At 48.3% G+C, this 18753-nt stretch overlaps 2 protein-coding genes across 2 annotated transcripts in view; one reads left to right on the forward strand and one right to left on the reverse strand.

The window, feature by feature from the left end:
• Positions 1-2216: 2216 nt before the first annotated feature.
• Positions 2217-5536, forward strand: LOC134447559 (protein TsetseEP-like). Its single transcript, XM_063197079.1, has 2 exons — positions 2217-2388; positions 4078-5536. Exon 2 carries the CDS (start codon positions 4079-4081, stop codon positions 5051-5053), a length of 975 nt encoding a protein of 324 aa, XP_063053149.1. The 5' UTR covers positions 2217-2388; position 4078; the 3' UTR covers positions 5054-5536.
• Positions 5537-10474: 4938 nt separating this feature from the next.
• The window catches only part of terb1 (telomere repeat binding bouquet formation protein 1), a 34363-nt gene continuing 26084 nt past the window's right edge, over positions 10475-18753 (reverse strand). Inside the window, exons 18-21 of the mRNA XM_063197066.1 lie at positions 16333-16374; positions 13295-13374; positions 11667-11819; positions 10475-11015 (exon numbers count right to left, since the gene is read on the reverse strand). Of these exons, the coding sequence (XP_063053136.1) occupies positions 10995-11015; positions 11667-11819; positions 13295-13374; positions 16333-16374 (296 nt within the window). The 3' untranslated portion in view covers positions 10475-10994. The remainder of the gene's footprint in view (positions 11016-11666; positions 11820-13294; positions 13375-16332; positions 16375-18753) is intronic.

Raw genomic sequence — 18753 nt, forward strand, 5'->3', positions numbered from 1 at the left:
CTGGACTGGCCTTCTGGCATAGCAGGCATTTACCGGTGGGCCCTGCACTCTCGTGGGCCCCTACTGGGCACTGGTTGTTTACTCCCCCACCAACCTGGCGGGTCGGGAGTCGAGCCAGCAACCTTTGGGCTACAAGGCTGACGCCCTAACCGCCATGACTAAATATATTTTTTTCCATTTCTGAAAGTAGGGGCCCACAAGAGTGGGGGGCGGCCCACCGGTGAGTCAGTTCTGCGCCGCTAATTAAGCCAAAAGTGCCCTGGCCCTATTTCTCCCCCTTGTCAGCGCAGCCCTGCCAGTGACACACCAGATTGTGAAGTGCAGGAGCGCCGAGGATATCTTTCTCTGCTTCCCTAAAAGTCCTCGGCTTCCTGTCAAGTGCTGCAGCTTCCTGTAAAAAGTGTTCCGCTTCTCTGCTATTATTATGGTGCTGCTTACCAGGGCTGGACTAAGACCCCAAAAAATACCCAAAAATCCAACATACCCAACGGCCCCATACTTGTGTGCTGTGGAGTGCTGTGTCACAATGACAATGGGAATTGGAGTTTGCCAGTTGGGCTTTCACTTTCACGTTCCTCTCATAGATACAGGCTGGGAGACTACATTTAAAGACCCTGGCAGCAAGTATACATGTAGATATATTTACAGGGCAGTCATGGGTTAGCGGTTAGGGCGTCAAATTGTAGCCCAAAGGTTGCCGGTTCGACTCCCGACCTGCCAGGTTGGTGGGGGGAGTAATCGACCAGTACTCTCCCCTATCCTCCTCCGTGACTGAGGTACCCTGAGCATGGTACCGTCCCAACACATTGCTCCCTTGGGGGGCCATTGAGGGCTGCCCCCTTGCACGGGTGAGGCATAAATGCAATTTCGTTGTGCAGTGTTCACTTGTGTGCTGTGGAGTGCTGTGTCCCAATGACAGTGGGAGTTGGAGTTTCCCAATGGGGCTTTGGCTTTCATATATAAAAATATGCATGTATACATGCATATACATGCACACACACACCTATAAACAATATAGAAACACATAGGCAATATAAACAAACACACACACACACCAATACATGTATGCACACCTGCAATGCATATAGCACACACACACACACACACACACACACACACACACACACACACACACACACACACACACACACACACACACACACACACACACACACACACACACAACACACACACACACACACAGTGTAAGTGGATCTGAGTGGAGCATGCTGTTGTCATAGTCTAATCAGTATTCATGCACCATACTGTACTGTACTGTACAGTCAGTGACCACACCAGGAAGCCACAAGCGCTGTGCACGTGCACGTACGCACACACACGGACAGTACTCTCTCTCACACACGCACACGCACACACACACACACACACACACACACACTACCCCCCACCCACACACACACATGGACAGTATTCTCTCTCTCTCTCTCTCTCTCTCTCTCTCTCTCTCTCTCTCTCTCTCTCTCTCTCTCTCTCTCTCTCTCTCACACACACACACACACACACACACACACACACACACACACACACACACACACACACTACCCTCCGCCCACACACACACATGGACAGTACTCTCTCTCACACACACACACACACACACACACACACACACACACACACACACACACACACACACACACACACACACACACACACACACACACACACCCAGTACTCCACAGTGCACAGGCCACCAGCATCAAGGGAAGTATGTCAAGAACCTGGCTAGTAGCCTAATGGTTAACTGCAAGGTAGTGGTAAATTATCTAATATAAGACCACGTAGTCCTTATTCTCTTCAGCAAAATTACACCTGTGGGCTATCTAGGAGCCGATTTACCACTTCATGTAGGTTAACAACCTGGTTCATCACTGACTCATGTTGAATGGATCGATCAACATCAAAGCAAATGTCATATGGTCAATTCATCAGTTAGGCAATGGATTGTGTCATAACCAATGGAAGATAGTCTATCTGTACTGTGGGCATCAACAGTGCTAGACTGTTGTGGGATGCAGACAAGCGCACACTGGTCAGCGAAAAAGACACCGTTGTACACACGCGCGCGCCTCGGCTAATTATCCAATTAATTAATTATTACTGTTCGTCTGCTCATTGGCTATCAGTCGGAAGCAAGATTGTGCTCGTGCTGACGTTGTCAAAAGGGGAGGGGGGTGTGTTTATGAAGCGCGCGCATTCTACGGCTGTGCCGTGAAGAATGGGAAGGAGTGGGCGCGCGCAGCTGTCACTCCTGGAGTTTTTCCTCCCCTCGTGCAGTCCGTCCGTTCATCCGTGCCACGCTGAGAGAAAAGAGCCCTGAATCTCGTGCCACAGTTTGCGTTCTCGGTTATATACCGCAAAAGAAAGGTTTGTTGAACTCCTCTGTTGCTTACTGCTTACCATGTGCATGGTGTTTTTTGTCGTGTCGAGCTTTTCTTAAGAAAATGGAATATGGCTTGAAATGTGTCTTCGCCTCTAGGCTCGAGCGCTGCTTTGGGAAAGAAGGGGCGGAGGGCGCAGAGAGTCTAGTTGGGCACAGCTCTTCTTTGTTCTCCTCGCTGTGTTTGTGTCTACGATGCAGCGCTGCACTTTTACTACAATTACATAGATAAAAGCGTTCGTTGGGCTTTGATTACGGTTTGCCTGGTCACAGAACCTTTTGTTCTCGTAAAACGCTCGCGTTTTTAGTGAAGATCGCATTTTCATGCTCATGTGAATTTGCGAGATGTGCAGCAGCTGGAAGAAGGTGTGGTTGCTTTTAGAAGATTGAGGGGTTGCTACAAAACCATGTAAAAATGTGTGCGTTTTACTTTCGTTGGCGACTCTTGCTCAGTTTTGTGGATGGAGAAGGGGGTGAAGTCGGGCACACATTTGTTTGAATTTTGGCGAGTGAATTTTGGATGTGATTTTTAAATAAATCAGAATTTGTCAGTCCCTAAAATCGCCGTTGGCCAGTTAACTTTGTTTTCTTGGCACCTCTTTGAAAATGACAGCCTCCATTTACGAGGTGTAAGAACACTGTATGCCAACTCCCGTAGTTGTTCGGTTCTCGCCTTTCGGTGGCCTGTTCGTGTTCTAGCTCCCGTTAACCATTTCCACCCGTTTGCACGTGCGCCTTTGCGGCGTTCCCCACCCACCTCCAACATTGCCCTGGACCACGTGACGTGGGACCGGAGAACATTATGTTCCGATGTATAGAAAGCTTGTATATATGTGCCACTAACACGGAAACGATCTAGTGGCGCACTTGGGGAGCAGATGCTCATTTATTATAAAATGCCTCTTTTTTTTTTACCAAAAGACACCATTTCAAACTTGTCTGTTGTGGTCACAGCAGCTTATCCCTGTTCTTTATGGCGAACTTTGGACAGTTCTTGCACCTGTTCATGGTCCAACCATTACAATTGGACTGTATCACATACTCCTTCGGTGTCTGTTGTACTTATCACTACAAAGTTGCTGCCCCACTTCCTAGTGCTGTCATGATTCTGAAAAGCTGCATAATTTGGAGAAGAGTGAAGGAGGAGGACAGGAGTGCTTCCTGATGGGCGTCTTGCCCAGCGTGTGTGTTTTTGGAGTTCCCATCATAGCCAAGGAGCCCTTAAGAAGAGTGGCATAGCCCTGTTTACGCCACTCTGTCGCCCTCTTGACAGGTTAATAGGCCTTTGTGTAAACCCTACCAAGGTGTAGCCTAGTCTGGGAAAACGGGGTAGTGTGTTTGGAGGTTTGCTGTGTTCGCTCCGGTCTTTAGGCGGCCCGAGTGCATGAGTGAGTGAGTGGGCCTGAGGTGGGGATGTGATGACTCGACAGATGCTATGTAGAATGTGCTGCCTCACTTCACCAGTGCGCCCAGGAGCTGATCGACTCAGGCCTGCCTGACTTGCCTGCCTGCCTGCCTGCCTGGGGGGCCGGTACACACACACTCTTGGTAGATGCCTTCCATACTTGCCCTTTTGAGTGATTTATCTTTATCTCTTGCTCTCTCGTTTCTCTCTCTCTCTCTCTCTCTCTCTCTCTCTCCCTCGCTCCCTCTCTCTCTCTCTCTCCCTCTCTCAGCATGGGAGGCAAGCTCAGCAGGAGGAAGAGTGAGCCTGCTGCAGGGGAGGTGGCGGCAGCGGTGGCCGAGCAGGTGGCCGACGCAGCAGCAGCCGCCGCAGCTCCGGCCGAGGGTGCCGCCGCTGAGAGCCCCAAGGCGGAGGGAGACGCCGGGGCTGCAGAGGAGGCCCCCGCCTCGGCGGGCGGGCCCCTAGCGGGCGTGCTGGACGCCGTGGCGGAGCAGGTGAGCGCCGTGACCGAGAAGCTGCCGGAGCCCATACAAGCCCCCGTGAACGAGGCGGTGCAGTCCGCCCAGGACAGCGCCGCCGGCATGGTGGATTCCATGATGGCCGCCCTCAGCCTCAAGGAGGAGGCCAAGAAGGAGGAGCCGGCAGCGCCAGAGCCCGCACCCGAACCCGTCGCCATTCCAGAACCCGTCGCCGTTCCAGAGCCCACGCCTGAACCCGCCGTCATTCCAGAACCAGAGCCCGAGCCCGAGCCAGAGCCCGTGTCGCAACCCGAGCCCGAGCCAGAACCAGAGCCTGCTGCTGCCCCTGAGCCCGAGCCGGAACCGGTCCGCGAGCCCAGCCCAGAACCAGAACCACTAGTGGCCGTGAGCGAGGAGCCCGCGCCGCCACCACCCGCTGCCGAAGAGCCCTCACCCGAGCCCGCCGCCTCCTCCCTGCTGGACGACCTGATGTCCGCCGTCCCCGAGCCGGTCCTGGCTGCCGTGGATGACCTGGTCCCCCCTCCCCCTGCCGAGGAGGAGGAGGAGGAGCCCGAGGCGCCGGCGCCGCTGGTGGACGGCCTGTCCGACGTGCTGGAGCAGTGCGGCGTGGAGAGCTCCGGCCTGGACGGGCTCCAGTTCAGCGGACTGAAAGTGGACTTGAGCCCCGGCGGCGGCGACGACAACGGCCCCCTGGTGCCTGACGAGCTGGCCGGGATGGCCGACCAAGCCCTGACCTCCGCCACCGGTGTGGTCAACGATCTGATCTGATCTGAGGCACAGTTTCTGCACTGTGTTCACTTAATACACACACACGCACACAGACATGCACACATAAACACAGGGCTCTAAATTAACACCAGCCAACCAACCGGCCAAATGCGGGTGAGATTTCAGTTTGGGTGGTAGAAAAGACCAACATACCAGTCACGTTGACCCATTAGTGATTGTGTGTCTAGTTTGTAAGATTAACATCTACTAGGCATTTTGACAGGTGATGAGAGTTAATTTAGAGCCCTGCATACACACACACATGCATACACGCACACACACATACTCGCTCACACATGCTCATATGCATACATGCACTCAACACACATGCAGAGCCCTCCCCTCCTCCTCCTCCTCCAAAAACACACACTACAGGACTGAAGAGTGCACGTGCGCGGGTGGGTGTGTTTGCGTGTGCGTGCGTGCGCGCGTGTGTGTGAGCGGTTTAGACGTAGCGTGACCATTTTAGTTCAGTGAAAATAATGCAGTGTCGGTTTCAGTGAGGGCTTGTCTGTTGTTGTGGGGCGGGAGGGCGGGGCGGGGCGGAATGAAATGGAATGGATGGGGCATGGGGGGGGGGGGGGGGGGCAAAGGGGAGGGGTGGGGGGAGAGAAAGGGAATTGTGTATAAATACTGGTCCTGTCTGCAAGACTGTAGGAGGGAAGAGGGGGGAAACCTACGCTAAAAAAAAAAAAAATTAAGTCCTTTCGGGTCACCCTGGCCTGGCAAGATCAGATGTGGATGAGTGGCAGTATCAGACGGGCCTACCCAGTCCTGCCATGATTAACGGTCCGGATGGATAGACGGGGAAGAGGAGACGGGGTAGGATGGGGTAGGGTAGGGTGAGGGTGGGGGTACCAGTCCCAGCCAGTGAGTTTTAAACCATGTTTAACTGAATCAGTGTTTACTTTCTCCTGCTCTGCTCTCTCTCGCTCTCTTCTCTCTCTCTTGATCTGTCTCCTCCTGCTTCTTTTCTCTTCTTTCTCGCAATCGGTGTGAAGGAAAGTGGCCTTAAATGTGTGTCATCAGATGGAATGTACATGTCTTGTCAACAGCTGATAAAAAGACGACGATTGATGAAATATGATGATGGTGGTTCGGGAAAAAAAATAAAATATGATTGTTATGTTAACAACTTTTGGTATCGTGTGTTCTTTTTTGTTTTGAATGGTGAAACCTCTCTCAAACTCTGAATTGTTTTTGTTGTGGGGAAATGGGGAGGTGTCAAATGTACCGTATTTACCACTGGAGACTTGCCAGATGTGTCATCAAATCCTACCCAAAAGGTTCTCAAATACCGCCAAAATGCGCTAAATTCCGCCCAATTTCAACAAATTGCATTGATTTCTATGGGCACAAAACTGCAGAAAAAAAAAAAAACACCAAATGGCCCATTTTCTCAGTTTTTACCCAAAGACTGCCATCCTAAGTAGCCCAATCTGGCAACAGTGCTGGAGACCTAAGGCCCAACCTCAAAGAAACCCCTCTTCCACCCCAACCAGAGCCATGAAGTAAGAGTTGTGCTAATCCCATTGACCTCCATGTTCCATTTTCACACAAAGATGGCATCTCATGGAGCCTTTAAAACGCATCAGGTGTGTCTCATATGGTGCACTTTGGCACTGTATCAGTGCGTAATAAATACACCATGCACACTGAAACATGAAGACGGGTGCACAAGTACACCATTTGAGATTCAGGAATAGTTCCAAAATAGTTCCAGGAAGTGAGCATCGAACACAGTGCAGTAAAGGAAAATGTAATTCATTTTGTCATCTTTGCTTATGTAGTGGTTCTGCTTTGGCCAAAAGAAAGCTGCTGCCTGGAATTATTTGAATTTGTGTGAATCACGTCACCAAACGACTTACTGTATCCCGGTTGTCACAACTCTATATTCCATGGCTCTGCCTCAACTGAAACAAAAACACCTCTCCCGCCCCAACAAACCGTTCTGGTTCTAGCTACTGGACCAACTGCAGGCTAGCAGCATACTGAAGGGTGGACACTGCAAATCTGGGGTGTGTTTCTCGAAAGCGTAGTTCTTAGCCAGTTAGCAACTTGGGTAGTTGTCAATAGGAAATTACATTGAAAACAACAAAGTAGCTTACGTAGTTAGCAAGTATGGTTTTGAGAAATGCACCCCTGGTTGGACGAGCCTAGAACAGCAGTCTGGACCTGACAACAGCAGGCCCAAACAAATAAAAAAATAAAACCTCAGAACCACCGTACTGGGTTGCCACACCCCAGCTAAGTCAAACAGCCCCAGGACTGAACTCCTGACGTGTGAAACACGAGTAGAGTTGTCCAAAAGCCCTTTGCCCCTACTTCTGGAAGTACCATCCCCTTATTCCTTATGTAACTCAACACATCTAGTAAATGTGTGTGTGCGTGCGTGCGGCACACAGGCTTTTTCACATTCAGTTCAGGCATTCCCTGCTCCCAGACTGGGGGTTGTAGCGTATGTGAGTGTGTGTGTGTGAGTGTGTGTGTGTGTGTGGTGGGGAGGCCTGCATTCTTTCCAGAGGAAGGGGTCTGCACTGGGGTGAGGGCTTTTGGAGCTGAGCTGGATGAGAAATATGCACCCTAGATAAATAAATCAACCCCCCCACCACCCTCTTCTGTTTGTGCTCGAGTTCTTGACCATGCCATGGGACATCTTAAAACACATTTTAAAAGTATATGTGTGTGTAGTGTACGCAATATATACATATATATGTATATTCTTTTTAACTACTCAACTATTCAAAACATCCTTTGATCATACACCCTCTCATTTTCTCCCAACCTCCAGTCCTTCCAAGTGGCCTACAAGAAGCTGCATTTTTGTCTTCTGTGAGAATGTACACTCCACTCCAGCAGCGTATGTGTGTGTGTGTGAGAGCATGTCTCTTGGGGACTCCACTGAGAGGCCGCGCCCATTCCCAGTCATCTCTAACCTCCTCCTCCCTCTGTCCTCCACCCGGCCTCCTCCCACTCCCTCTCTCTCCATCCTTCTCTGCCCCTTTTCTTCATGTATCACTCTCCCTACTGAAGCCTCCTCCTCTTTCTCCTCCTCCTCCCTCTTGACCGTCTCTCCCTACTTCTGCTCCCCACTCACTCTTGTTTATCTCACCGTGTACCCTCCCTTTCTATCTCACTCACTATCCATCCCTGGCATCTCTCTATCCATCTCTTCATCTGTTTCTCTTTTCTTTCTGTCTGTCCGCCTGTCCGTCCGTCCCCGAGGGCTATTTGTGCAGCTCTGCCCCTCTCAAACCAGATCGTTGTCTGGGTAGGTTTTGCGGCCATGACGTGTCCGTAGCAGACTAGCGGCCCATCTCTCTGTGTTCATTCCAATATGCGACCTTGAGTCCTCCACTTGTGCTTGTGGTCTCGCTTTTTGCTGATGCCCCGCCTCCGTGGAGGAAACAATTAAGTTTCCCCGCTGTCAGCCTAGCAAAAACAGTTTTTGGGGGACTATTCTTCATTCACCATCCCGATTGCAAATGAGAAAATGACATTAGAAATGTGCTTTTGCAAGATATTGAATTCATTTTCTGTAGTTATTGACGTCATCATGAGGTCACAAGCAGGCAATTGAGCAAGGGAGGATGGATGTCTGCATATTGGAACGCAACCTCTATCTCTATGGCTGGTCCTGCTTTCTCTGCCTTACCCAGGCAGACAGCTCACCCTCACTCACCACAGGAAACTCCATTTTTCGGTCTTTTAGACTTTATTTGTGACAGGACAGTTTGAGAGAAACAGGAAACGTTTGGGAGAGAGAGAGATGGGGAAGGGTCAGCAAAGGACCCGTGCCGGAACCGAACCCGGGTCGGTCTCGTAGTAGACGAGCCCCCTAACGTTAAGCCACAGTAGGGACACCGCAGGAAACTTCAAAGACTTGCTGTCCTACTACACACAGCAGCACATTCCTTCTCCATATTATACACGTCTATTTCTGCCTATCACTGGGAAGCTGAGGGGGGGGGGGGTGGGGGGGGGGGGGGGGGTGTCAAAGGGGTGTGTTGTCCCGGGCCCAGGGAGAGAGTGGCCCCAAAATTGGGTATTGAATGGGGGGCCCTTTCGGATGAATTTGTCATGGTCCCGGCAAAAGCTGTCAGCGGCCTTGTCGCTGGGTGACTGGAACTGGTTGCAAACAAATCCACTGGCTATGGAATTCTCTGTAAAACTGTATTCTTTGCATGTGTGAGTGAGCTCCTTCTCCATTCACATGCCTACAGCATCTGCGACTGGCGCTGGTTGCTTACAACAAGAAGTCTAATGACTTGTGGAACTCTCAAACAGTGAATTTATGTGTGTGTGTGTGTGTGTGTATGTGTGTGTGTGTTTGTGGAGTGAGGTCTGAGTAGCAATTTCTCTCAGACTAACCAGTTTTCTGCAACTGCAACAGCTGTCAAGCTGTGTGTGTGTGTGTGAGTGCGAGCGTCCTGGGTAATGCAACACAATACAATCCCTCTCGGTGCGACCAATCAGCGCTGTCTGGGGTTGTGCAGCACAATTCCTCTCAGACAAACCAGTTTTTCTCACTGCAGCAGGCAGCTCTCAAAAACCTTGTGTGTCGTGTATGTGTTCTGGATCTGGACGATAGCACAGCGCATTCCTCCGCATTTGGACGCATCTTTATGTGTGTGTGACTAACTATCCAAGAGAGCTTTTCTCATCATGGCAGTAACTCTTCAAGCAAGCGTGTGTGTGTCTGTGTGTGTGTGCAATGGTCTGGGTATTCCAGCTTAATTCGGGCCCCTCAATCTGTGTGTGTAGCTCCTTTTTACCAGTCTGCCCTGACTGACTGAGACAGCGCTAGCTAACTTTCTTTTCTGTTTCTTTCCTCCGTGGAGCACCACAAAACATTCCTCCTGTTTCTCAGCAGAGACAAGGGAAAAGAACCCTCCTCTCCTCCGCCTGCCTGACTCCTACTCTGCCTGCCCTAGACAGCGTGTGTGTGTGTGTGTGTGTGTGTGTGTGTGTGTGCGTGTGCGTGCGCACGCGTGTGCCTGCCCTAGCCACTGTGGCTTGCTGGTGTAGTTTTAAAAATCTGCTGACACATCCCCTCTCTCTTCCTCTCTCTCTCTCTCCAAGCTCCCAGATAGCAAGCTCAAGCGCGCGCCTGCGCTTTGTGTGTGTGTGTGTTGTGTGTATGTGTGTGTGTGTGTGTGGAGGGTCCTAATGCGTAGCTGTGGTTTGTACGGACGTGAAAACTCTGTTTCTGGGAGCCAGGGCTGTGACGTGCGGCGTGTGGAATCCTGTGTTGTCTCTGCTCAGCGCCTGTCCTCCTCATAAACACAGCCAAAGTATTTAAACACACACACACACACACACACACACACACACACACACACACACACACACACACACACACACACACACACACACACACACACACACACACACACACAGAAAGAGAGTTCCAGAGGTCGGTGGGATTTGCTGTTATGCATTTTATTTCAGATACAGATATCCAGGAGATTTTCCTTCTTCTTATACAACACAACCTTACTTAGCTAAACTAAACTCAAAGAAGGACAAGGACCACCTGAAGTGGTACTCTTTACAATATTCAGTGTAAACAATCCAGATTAAATAAATTAATAAATAGAGCGCAAATTATTGATACTACTAAGTAATCTCTTCCGTAAACTATATACAGCAAACAGTATAATTAATGAAGGCTAAATACTATGTGTAATTTAAATATAAAATTAATTTCAATAAATAGTAAATTGGCACAGTCCTGTAAGACATATTATAATTCATGTTCAATAATTAAAATAAATAAAAAATAAAGTTTATCATTGCATTGTTGCAATCGTGCATCTTTTCTCGTCCTTATTCCATTCTAAATATTGAAAATAAAGTTCATGTTCAATATTGAATAATTATTATTAAATAATAAATAAAGTTCAGTGCATCGTTTCTCGTCCTTATTCCGTGGGCTGCTTCAGCTGGCTGCCTCTGTTTTCTGTAAATGGGGCAGAAAGACAGGTGAGAAAAGGGTGGTGTGTGTGTGTCTAGAGGTATAGAGGATGATTGTAAGAGAGGCACATGGAGCTGTGTGTGTGTGTGTGTGTGTGTGTGTGTGTGTGTGTGTGTGTGTGTGTGTGTGTGTGTGTGTGTGTGTGTGTGTGTGTGTGTGTGTGTGTGTTTGTGCGTGCATGTGTCTGTGTGTGTGCTTATCTCAGCAAGAGACAAACACAGATCAATGCTAGTTCAATGTCACATGTCTGCATTCAAATTCATGTACAGGACTTCAATGTGTGAATGTGTGTGTGTGTTTGAAAGAGGTTTGGCACTATATCTTAATAGGAGACGGTGTGATCATATGATCGCGTATGTGTGTCTACCTTCATGAGCTTATTCAGCACAAGTTCAGCATTAGTGTGATTGGACTAAACAAGTGTGTGTGTGTGTGTTTGTTTATTTGTGTCATACTTTGTGTGCTCGTGTTTGTGCGCGCACCCTTGACTGTGCTTCTGTGTGTGTGTGAGTGAGACAGAGAGAGTTTGTGTGTGTGTGTGTGTGTGTGTGTGTGTGTGTGTGTGTGTGTGTGTGTGTGTGTGTGTGTGTGTGTGTGTGTGTGTGTGTGTGTGCGTGCGTGTATGAGTGCATGTACCTTCATGCGGCGGTACTTGTGTGCCAGGTCAGTGTTGGTGCGGCTAGGCTGGAAGGGGTAGGCCCACAGGATAGCGTTCCAGCTCGGGCCGAAGCGCCGCACGCCCTCTCGCAGAAACTCCAGCTCCTCAACACTGAAGTTCTGCCTCAGCCTCTGCACACATGCACAATCACACGCCGATGATGAATACACAGAAGTTCATATGGAAAAACAAATCAGGGCCCTGCCGTGGCCTAACGGTAGGGCACTCGTCTGCTGTGCGGCCGACCCGGGTTCGATTCCCGGCCCGGGGCCTTTGCCGGCCCTTCCCCATCTCTCTCTCCCCACTCTCTTCCTAGGCACCATCTTCACTATACTACGTATCATAAATAAAGTCAAAAACATGAAAAAGTAAGTAAAAAACAACAAATCATTAACGTTTTTGTCTGAAGGGGTCTATATCGGGGTGTCATTTAACCAGCACAGTCCCATGTCAGGAATATTAAAGACATATTTTTGATGTTATTAGGACTGTTGTGTCAAAATGTGTCATTTGTTTTTTGGATACCGAAAACACATCAATTCATGCCATTTATGTGAAATAAAAGATCTCTCAGGCTCGGGGTTCCCATTTGATTTCACTGAAAACATCAACACTTCCATTTTATGTGACCCTAAAGTAAATTTTCCATTATTTTATGGCACCTAATGTGTGTAGAATTTAGCATACTTTTAGTTCTAAACGTGACAGTAAATGTCAACCCTTTTTTCACTCACTGTATGGTATGACATTGTCATTTTTAACCATCCCATACAGCTGTCAATCACTCCACGGGCATCCTCCTTTATATGTATTGTTTCAGGCGAGAGTGGCTAATGTATGGCTTACATTTGAAAATAATCCAGGCATGCAAAACAGGTCAGGGGTGAAAGAGGTGAGAAGGGTGTGGCGATTTGCATGGTTCACACAAATGGCCTACTTTGATCTCAAAACGGTTTGCATGCCTGTAATCATATGCCTCTTTTACACTCCCGTTTTTCTGGTAGGCCTATAGCTCGACACAGCGCAACTAAGACGACACTCTTTGCTTTTCCATTGGGCACAACACAGCACAATCGAAGTGCAAAAAGTGGCGGCCGAGTCGCACAGTGTTGAGCTGTAAAACCGGCAGTGGAAAAGAGGCAATAATAGCTCAGTGAAAACCGAATAGTGTACTTGAATTGAAGATGTACTAGACCCCGGGCGTGGCTCAAACTAGGTCTAGGGCTCGAGACTGTTACTGTACACTGGAGACCCAGATTCAATTCCGGTCCGAGGTCGTGGTCGTTTCCCGATCCGATGTGTGATGTGTAATCCTCACACTCCTTGGACACACCTCTGAAAGTCTACACTCACCTGTCGCACATGCATGCTTGTCTGTTTGAGGAGTGGGTAGAGTTTACACACTCCTCAAGTCTACAAATACGGGTACTTGCTTCTGGAGCTGGAGCTTTGAACTGTCTGGCTGTATAATCGTACACAAAAACACACGCACGCATGCACATACACACGCATGCGCGTACACATGCACGCGCACACACACACACACACACACACACACACACACACACACACACACACACACACACACACACACACACACACATACCCTTCCAGTGCATTTCTCTGATGTCTCCGACCAGCGATCATCATCATCACTGGTCTCCACCTCTCTGCATTGTCCTCTTCCTGTGTGTAACAGACATATCATGAGTTTGTGGGGTGTGTGTGAGTGCGAGTGTGATTGTGTGTGAGTGTGTGCGCACATTGCAGACATACCTGTAATGCGAGTTTACGCCCATGTAAACATGTACTTGTTTACGTGTGTGTGTCTGTAGTATGTGCACATGCACTGCAAACATACAGTATGTTAGTGTGTGTGTGCATGCAAACGTATTTGTTTATGTGTTTGTGTGTGTGCATGTTCATCGGTGCGTGCATGTGTTTGAGAATTTGAGATTGCAATGAAGGGTGAGCAACTACTCCAGAGTCCTCCAGACCCATATGAAATTCTCATTATGTCTCCTAGGCTGAAGAGATACACACAGATGATGTGTGCATGCATACACAGTACTGTACAAAAGTGAGTGTGCTAAACTTTGCACGAGGCGCTACATTAAGCCACTGGCTAAAGCGCTTCAGTGTCAAATCTGCTGCGTATTCAAGAGGATGTGTGAAAGCACAAGTGTGTATGTATGTGTGTGTGTGTGTGTCTGTGTATATCTGTGTTTGTGTGCGCGCGTGTGGTGTACGTGTGAGGGTATGAGTGGTATGCATCGTGTCAATGAGTGTGTGCTGCTGCTGCTGAGAATGTGTTTGTGCTCATGCTTAGCGTCTGTGTTCAGAGGAGATTCTGTGCTCAGTGTCTCAAACTATGTGTGCCATTTCCTGTCAGTGAGTGTGTGTGTGTGTGTGTGTGTTTGTGTGTATGTGTGTAAGTGCGTTAGAGAGAGTTGTGTGTGTGTGTGTGTGTGTGTGTGTGTGTGTGTGTGTGGTGTGTGTGTGTGTAATTTCCTCTGTCTCTTAATGACTATGTGTTCTCTGGGCCACACACTGTACCCATGGTAACAGGAGGCTACGTAACCAGGGGTCAACAGCCGACACCAAACCAGTTAAACACACACACACACACACACACACACACACACACACACACACACACACACACACACACACACACACACATACACGCACGCACGCGCACATACACACACACACACAGGGCACTATAAAACCAAATTCAATATTAGCCATGTCTTGTGTCCAGTAATTGTGTGTGTGTGTGTGTGTGTGTGTGTGTGTGTGTGTGTGTGTGTGTGTGTGTGTGTGTGTGTGTGTGTGTGTGTGTGTGTGTGTGTGTGTGTGTGTGTGAGAAATATAGATAGAGAGAGAGAGAGAGAGAGAGAGAGAGAGAGAGAGAGAGAGAGAGAGAGAGAGAGAGAGAGAGAGATCTGGTCATCTGGTGTTCTGCCTCTCTCCCGTGTCCAGTGGCTAGGGGTGACGTCAGGGTCTCCTATAGAGCCTGCCTTGCCTTGCCTTGCCGGACAGCCCCCACTTAAAGGACAATGTGCACGTATAACCGGATTAAATACAAGCATGAGAAAGAAGGAGGGGCAGAGAAGACTGGGCCTGTTTGTGTGTGTGTGTGTCTGTCTGTGTGTGTCTGTGTATAAGAGAGTGTCAGAGAGTGTGTGAAAGAGGAGAATTGTCTGTGTGTGTGTGTGTGTGTGTGTGTGTGTGTGTGTGTGTGTGTGTGTGTGTGTGTGTGTGTGTGTGTGTGTGTGTGTGTGTGTGTGTGTGTGTCTTTCTTTGTGCATATAGAAAGATAGAGAGAGAAAAAAAGCCCATAAAAGTTATATAGTGTGTGTGTGTGTGTGTGTGTGTGTGTGTGTGTGTGTGTGTGTGTGTGTGTGTGTGTGTGTGTGTGTGTGTGTGTGTGTGTGTGTGTGTGTGTGTGTGTGTGTGTGGGAGAGAGAGCTTCTCCATGAAAGACATGGAGGCAGCTCCCTAATGGGCCACACAATAGAGATCTACAGGTCTACAGTCCATACGGGAAGGAGGAGAGGAGGAAGGGGAGGGGGGAGAGGGGGAGAGGGAGAGAGAGAGAGAGAGAGAGAGAGAGAGAGAGAGAGAGGGAGATATATAGAGGGAGAGAAAGTACAGGGAAAGAAAGGGGCTGAGGGAAAGTGGAGAGAGCCAGAGAGAGAGAGAGAGAAAGAGAGAGAGAGAGGGGGGGGGGGTGCAGCAGAGAGAAAGTGGAGATGGAGAGGGGTGAGAAATAGGGGGTTGGGACGGGAGTTGGGTGGGTGAGAAAGAAAGAGAAGAACTGTGGGAGTGGGGGAATAAGAGCACCACTGAGGAGTGAGAGAATAGAATGGACATGCAGAAAAAGTTTGATCTTGGGAGTGAAGAACTCTCTCTCTCTCTCTCTCTCTCTCTCTCTCTCTCTCTCTCTCTCTCAAACACACACACACATGGAGGGGTGGGGGGGTTGGTGGGTGGCGAGAGAGAGGAAAACTGACAGCAACATAGTGAAACCCTAAGAACAACATGGCTTCACGTTGCGCAAGACCATAGCGCTAATCATTACATAACAAATACACACACACACACACACACACACACACACACACACACACACACACACACACACACACACACACACACACACACACACACACACGCACGCACACACGTAGGCATTTGTCACACTCGCTGCAGTGTCTCACACCATTTATCGAACGTGCACCCTTCACAGCAGAGAAAAGCAGGCAGAAGAAAGGAAGACATACAGTATGGGGGGAGAGCACAGCCGAGCAACAAGCAGAGCAGAGCAGAGCAGAGCAGAGCAGAGGAGAAAGAGAAAAGGAACAGGAAACAGAGAGAGGGGAGAGAGAGAGAGACAGAGAGAGAGAGGGAGGGAGACACAGAGAGAGGGGGGGGGGGAGAGAGAGAGTGTGTGAGAGAGAGAGAGAGGGGGGGAGAGAGACAGAGAGTGAGAGAGAGAGAGAGAGAGAGAGAGAGAGAGAGAGAGAGAGAGAGAGAGAGAGAGAGAGAGAGAGAGAGAGAGAGAGAGAGAGAGAGAGAGAGAGACTCGTCAGTGGCTTGGCCAACCACAGAGCACATGAGTGAATGAGTAGCTCTTACCAGACGCGTCACAGGGCCTCTTCAAGGGAGTCAGGTTTACCTCTGCAGAGATTTGAAGGGAAGGGTCAGATTTGTCATCCTGGACAGTGGAAGAACATTCGAAGGCTTTCATTGCAAAACGGTGTATCCACCATTTTTGACTTTTGCATTTTATTATTGGAAATTACTGTTCAGAGGTCCTATCACCTACAGTGTGTGTGAATTCTTGTCATTCAAATATGTTGGGAACATACTTTTTAAAACTTTTTGCAATGAAATGCAATGCAATGGGATGCCCTAAACAAAAATGTTAATTTCTCAAGATTCTAGAAAATGGATATACACCGTTTTGAACGAAACCCTTCATTTGTACTGTGCTTGCACATACTGTACCACTGTTCGTATGTTTGAATATTCCTTGTCACGTCTTAACATACTCCCAAATATCAATCTTAAAGTTATGCAATATCACATTACAACACAGTATCTTTGGGTGCTTCACCTCTTTGCGCAGAGCCACATTAAAACCTTACCGTCACCAAAATGATAATGTCATAGCAGTGTTGTTATGTAGTTGAGTCTTTTCAGCAATGAGTGAACGGGCCCACTGGTATGTGTGTGTGTGTGTGCATAATAATTTTCAATGTACCCGTGCTCTCTGCCATGGTTCTCAAACTTTTTCTGCTGGTATCCTCTTTTGAACCTAAGAATATTTTAATGATCCCCCACCTTACTATTTACCAAACAACAAATACTTTTTTTTGTCCCTTAATTTTGCTAAACCTTCATTTGAAATGCACAGGAAAAGTGAATACAGTTATTACTCATATCAGGGAATACTGTTACTAACCAATTTATGGAATAGTACATTGATAGTGATACAGTACAATGCTACAGTATTTTATATGAAAGCATATTCAAAGTTTTATGCAAAGCACAGGGTTCCCACACCTTTTTCATGAACAAATTCAAGCACTTTTCAAGCACTTTCAAGCACCAAATTTTCAGTTTTCCAGCACCTTTTAAAGGATGCGGGAAGGGGGTGTGAGGGTCCTCCCCCAGAAAATGTAGTGTTTTAAAGATGCAATTTCCTGCATTCTAATCAATTTTAGGGTGTCTAATGACAAATCCCATCTGACATCTCACTTCCTCAGATTTTTGATGTACTTGAACAATTTATTTCTATAATTTGAGTTTGACTTGACACGCATTTCAAACATTTTCAAGCGCTTCACCAAAAATTCAAGCATTTTCAAAACCTTGAAAACACTTAATTGAAATTCAAGCATTTTCAAGGAATTCAAGCACCAGTGGGAACCCTGAAAGCAACATGGCATCATGTCAGAGGGTAAAGATGACACGCTGATTTGAACCAGCTATTGTGTTTGTGCACTAAGCCTTTGCAAGTTCAGGCGTGCTCCACATCACCCTGTGATAGGTTAGGTTTAGGGATGGTTTTGGTCTGGGCACAGTTTCGCAAGAAATTTGCCGATCCCTTGCTTATTTCGCTGTTCTTGGCAAACGTAAAGCAGCAATAACATTGCTTTGCTGACACGTTAGGTTTAGGGATGGTTTTGGTCAGGGCACAGCAGAGCATTTCTACGTTTAGCAACAGACATTCACCGTGGCAAAACAAAATTGCAGACACAGACGGGAAAACTGTGCATAGCTCGTCATGCTACAAAAGTGCATGAAATTGCTTCACCGTTGCGTTTGAGGAGCACGCCTTAACTTCAAAAGTCGTTGCACCACCACGCAGAATGCACTAGCGTGACATACATACACCAAAACATGATGGCAGCCTGTGCAAAGAGTCTCTGGGACGCCCCCATTGGGGTCACGCACCCCAGTTTGGGATACCGTGTTTCATACGGTAAGTCTGAAGTACTACCACAGTGCCCGTCAGTTATTGAGTATGCATATCATACGATAGTCAGTGTGTGTGACTTAACCCATTAAGACACGCCATTATAAATTTGCTGTTACCAGAATGGCAATGACCAAGTTGTAGTACATTACTTAAGGCACTGTGTTATGTCATAGTATTGTAGTAGCATGGTAGTTAACTTTTCAGTGACTATTACAGTGTGGCACTGGAGGTACAGCATGTATTAAGGGGCAACCTGTACGTTAAGCGTTTCTCCATGTCATTTGTGATTCTGCTAGTCATGAAAGTGTGTAGTCATTGGGATTGTGTGAGTTTGTCAGGGCGGCCCTCTACTAGGTGTGTAGGTACGGTACGGTAGGTAGCGTGTGCGTGTCTCAGTCATGTGCTCACATGACAAACAGCCCCTAGGTGCGACACGACAGCAGCAGAGAGAACAACTGCATTTCTCAGCCCTTTCACTGCCAACGGCAAACACACACTTGGCTCATACTACCCCCGCCCGCTATTGACTTGAGCCTCCTCACACACACTGCACACACACACACACACACACA

Source organism: Engraulis encrasicolus, chromosome 4, assembly GCF_034702125.1.
Source record: "Engraulis encrasicolus isolate BLACKSEA-1 chromosome 4, IST_EnEncr_1.0, whole genome shotgun sequence".
NCBI classification, from domain to species: domain Eukaryota; kingdom Metazoa; phylum Chordata; class Actinopteri; order Clupeiformes; family Engraulidae; genus Engraulis; species Engraulis encrasicolus.